Source organism: Acomys minous (genome assembly GCF_964271855.1).
Source record: "Acomys minous genome assembly, chromosome: 7".
NCBI classification, from domain to species: Eukaryota; Metazoa; Chordata; class Mammalia; order Rodentia; family Muridae; genus Acomys; species Acomys minous.
In genome coordinates this window covers 12,765,074-12,769,742 of record NC_140488.1, presented here as the reverse complement: position 1 = coordinate 12,769,742, position 4,669 = coordinate 12,765,074, and the positions used below count along the sequence as shown (strand labels likewise).

The window sequence follows — 4,669 nt, the reverse complement described above, 5'->3', positions numbered from 1 at the left end:
GGAATATTTCATTTTGTGCCTCTTTCTGCTACTACTGTACACATATTTAGCAAAGCCTTTCTGTTTTTCTGTTCTTTGATGAGATTTAATTTTCATAAAATGCTTGGGTTTGATGTCATTCATATTCTGTATGGGGGAGTGCAGGAATCAGAAGACAACAAGTTACTGTGCATACCACTTCAGAAAGACCTAGAAGACAAGCCTTTCTTAATATTACATGTCTGTGTGAATTTCATATTTCAAAACCTGACACCGTTGAATTCTAAAATCTACCTTTCTTTCAGCAATGTATAGTGGGAAAAAAACAGTACTATGTTTCAAATGGACCAATAAAAAGAAAATGATACAGAATGTGAAGGTTGTACAGGCAAGATTTCTCAAAAGAGAAAATGTACTAACAGGCAAGCCTCAGGGGGCTGGGGAGATGGCTCAGAGGTTAAGAACACTCTCTGCTCTTCCAGATGTCCTGAGTTCAAGTCCCAGCAACCACATGATGGCTCACAACCATCTAGGATAGGATTTGGTGCCCTTTTTTGGCGGGCAGGAGAACAGTCAAGTAAAAACACTGTATACATAATAAACAAATAAATCTTTTTTTTTTAAGAAAAAAAAAAAAGACTTGAATTCTAATCCCAGAACCCATATGGTAAATGAAGCTTACCTACCCCAAAAAGTTGTCCTCTGACTTCAAATGCAACATGTCTTGTATCCCCCACACAAAAAATAAATCTTTTTTGAATAACAAAAGAAATGAAACTATCTATAAACCACTGAAATGCATCATTCCATTGCCAATATTTTATAAAACAATAACAAACAAAAACTCAAACAACCTAAAAATTTCCCCTAACACCAGTGAGATAACTCAGCAGGTAAAGGCATTTAGCTGCAAGCATAATGATCTGAGTTTAGTTTCTGAAACCCACTTGGTATAAAGAGATAATCTCTTACTGAAAGTTGCACTCTGACTATCATCAATGCTCCATGTTGTAGATATTGAGTTCCCATAAACATAAACAAACCAAAAACCAAACAGTAATAAACAAAAGAACATGCTGAGTCAAAGAAGCTTCCTCCTGCAACAAATGTTAATACATATAGAGACCTAAAAGGAGACTTTATACAGAGAGTGAGAGACTTGGAACCCTCAGCACTAAACAAAATATCTCCATCAAATCCATATCTTGAGAGTTCAGGGAGCCAGTGAAAGAGGAGGCAGAAAGAGTGTAAGAGCTACAGGGAAATGAAGAACAGAAAACAAGGCTCTCTGAATCAAAATAATCAAATCTCACATCAACTTACAGAGGATGATGCAGCACGCCCAGGGCCTATGCCATACATACCCTTTTTGTATATATTATGGCTTCCACTTTAGTGTCTTTATGGGACTCCTGACTATGCAAACTAAATGAGTGGGTTTCTGATTCTTGCACCTTTTTTGTGTTCTTTTCCTTCTGATGATTTGTCTCAACCAATTTCAATATGATGGGTTTTGTTTTATTTTAGTATGTTTTATTTTGTTATATTTTTTAATGTTTAAATGAATGACTGGAAGAAGAAATGAATGATTGAAAATCTAGCTACTAGGGAAAATGGAGATGTCATTTATATCTGCTGGGAGAGGGAAAATAAATTTTCTACAATGGAATGTCACTGGGTATATCAAGCACTCCAAGGCAGGTCTCTTGTTTGGGAGTAGGAATATACAATGGACTCATTTGGTGTGTGTGTGTGTGTGTGTGTGTGTGTGTGTGTGTGTGTGTGTGTGTGTGTGTGTGTGTATGTGTGTGTGTGTGTGTGTGTGTGTGTGTGTGTGTGTGTGTGTGTGGTGTGTGTATTATTTAGTTACTATTTGTTGTTTGGCAGAATATTTTTGTTTTTTCTTGCTTTGTTTTCTTTTTGGGTGTGATTTTATGTAGTTTTCTTAGTTTGGGTTTTTGCTGTTGATATATAGGGTTTTTGTTTTGAGAAGAAACTTAAAAGTTTGTGGGTAGGGAGGAGAAGAGAATTTAGAAGGACTTGGGGAAGGGAAAGCATATCACCAAAATATATTTAAATTTAAAATTTATATTAAATAATTAAAAACATAAAAAGTCATGATGGCCATGTTCACTGTCCATAATTATTATAGAACAGACAGTTTGCCCTTCTATGTAATCCCAAGAACAGAAGACACTGATTAAGATACAAGGAAAAAGTGGGCCAAACTAATGCATCAGAATAGAATCTACCATTCATGTGTAGAAGCCCAGGAGAACAAGACTGATTGAATTTTGTGCTGTTGCTTCATGGTTTCAAGAAAGACATAAACAGATTTCCTTAAAGCTGCCCAAAGACACAAATCCAGAATCTCCATCTACAGTGCTTTCTGCTTTATAATACTATGATTCCAATATCTAACTAGAAAGCATACATTGTTTTATGATTACTTCATTTGTACCGAAGAGAGGTGAAGGAGCTTGAACTTTGGGAAATGTCTCTGGACATCTTCTAATTCTTATGAATCTCCTATTTTTGTAATTCATATGAGTCTCCTGTTCTCATGATATCCTTATTTCTGTCAGGAGATCTTGATTGCATCAGCACTGTGAACGTCACAATGGAGCCCTTTATCTCAAAGGGCGGGGCCCGCAAAAGAACATCTTGTTCCCTTAGCAACACATGAGTGGGCGGTGGTATAACCAGGGAACTCAGAGTGGCTAGCTCATTTAACCATGCAGGATCCCAGTGGGGACAAGGGTTTCAGAGCAGGTGATGAAGAAGGGGATGATGGGCAGCATACATCCAGAGCTCCTAATTTCGAAGCTAGCTCACAGCGTGATGAAGCAGGCAATGATCATGGTAACTCCCCTCATGGAAATGATTCACAAGACTCTGGTAGCCAAGTTGTCTCAGGTAGCCTAGACTCAAGGAGCGCTGAGGAGGCAAGAGTGGTCGTGGAGGAAGAAGCAATAGCTCCACAGGATGATCAGGCAGCAAATATCCCGGGACCCAGCGGAGATGCTACAACAACAGCTGGAAGTCGACTCTTGGAGTTGTATCCTTCTTGGGGAGCATATTTTTTACCGTGTATGGAAGCATAGACAGGGCATCTATCCAAGGATGATTTGAGAAGGGACTCGGTGTGGGGGAGATTTATGGCCTACTAATGAGGAAATTGAAAGTTTATACTGTGGGCAGTCAGTCCTAGGTAAAGTTAATATAGAGGCAGGATAGAGAATCGCGCATGTCTGAGGAGGATGTAGGGTATAAAAAACCATAACCACTAAAGAAATTGCTGTGGATTTTTTTTGGGGGGTGTCACATTGGGCCATGCTAAGGTAAACTTCAGCAGTCTAGTCAAGCCCAATGTACAGGAAATTCAATAGTGAAAACCTTAACCATATCTCCCTTCAGTTCTGTAACCGTGCCATTCCGGACTGCTTTAGAAGCAAATATAGCATGCGCATCCCTGGCGTCAAGTGTCCAGTACCAGCAAGTGATGATTCAACAGGAGTTTACAGTGGATGATACTATTCTGACTGTGTCAGTTCTCCCAGAGTTTGGAGTGGGGATGGTCTTTGGGAGGGAATGAGTATTTTAAGGGTGCTGTAATGGAGTAGAAGATACAGTATGATGACACAGCCCACATTCCTCATTTTTTCTCTCATGTCTCTCCTTCACTTTTAGTAGGTGGACCACCGATGATCCTCTTATCTTCCGAATATCCATCAATGCCTTCCTTGACCATCTGTCCCTGGTGATGAGGAACATCCAACGCCCAGTATTTATGGCTATTGTCAAACAAAGAAGAGGGCAGAATAATGAACCCTAATGTGCTACCACGCACAAGACAAAGCCAAGGCACTTCATGATTTGTGCAATTGTGCTTTTACCTTAATATTCACTACTCTGAATCTATCACACTGTATCTATCAGTGTTACTGAAGGAGTGAATATTAAAATGTGTTATATGAAAAATAACATTGAGTTACTGTTTTTATTTTGGGTTATGGTACAAATCGCCGGGTTTTACTGTTGTGTCCTTTGGTTGGAGGAGGAGATTCTGGGTTTCTAATTTTTTGTGCTGCAAGGAAATGGAAGGATCCAGTGGGTCCTGGAAAACTACAGGCGAGTCTGGGCCCTGGGGTCCTCCGCAAACTGTGGCAACAGCCAAGGAAAAAATTGGCAGTAAAAACCTTGAACCCCTACCCGGACTAGCCGATGGACATTCTCCACTGTTGAGTGGAGAAGAAGATCTAACTCTCACACAAACTCTGGTGCCCCATATTTGATCATGTCCCTTGGATGGAGATGCCTGGTGGCACTCAGAGGAAAGATAATAGGTCACCAAGGAGAGACTTGATACCGTATGAGCATATTCAGGGGGAGGAGATCCCCCTCAGACACAGACATAGGGGAGGGGAGTAGGGGGGGGAAGTGGGAGGAAGGGAGGGATGGGAGGATACATGGGATGGGCTAACAACTGAGATGTAATATGTATAAATTAATAAAAATGTATTAAAAAAAAAGAAAATTTAGGAAATAGAAGGAATGAAATTTAAGGTTTTGCTAGCACTGTGGAGTGTGTGTGTGTGTGTGTGTGTGTGTGTGTGTGTGTGTGTGTGTGTGTGTGTACAGTGAAATGTCGCCCAACTGGAGATCATAGGATAAATGTTGGGCATCTTCT

At 40.0% G+C, this 4,669-nt stretch overlaps 1 protein-coding gene across 1 annotated transcript; it reads left to right on the top strand.

Annotated features, from left to right (window-relative positions):
* Positions 1–2,626: 2,626 nt before the first annotated feature.
* Positions 2,627–3,854, top strand: LOC311601901 (uncharacterized protein). Its single transcript, XM_084789655.1, has 3 exons — positions 2,627–3,037; positions 3,397–3,525; positions 3,670–3,854. Exons 1-3 carry the CDS (start codon positions 2,715–2,717, stop codon positions 3,812–3,814), a joined length of 597 nt encoding a protein of 198 aa, XP_084645781.1. The 5' UTR covers positions 2,627–2,714; the 3' UTR covers positions 3,815–3,854.
* Positions 3,855–4,669: the final 815 nt, after the last annotated feature.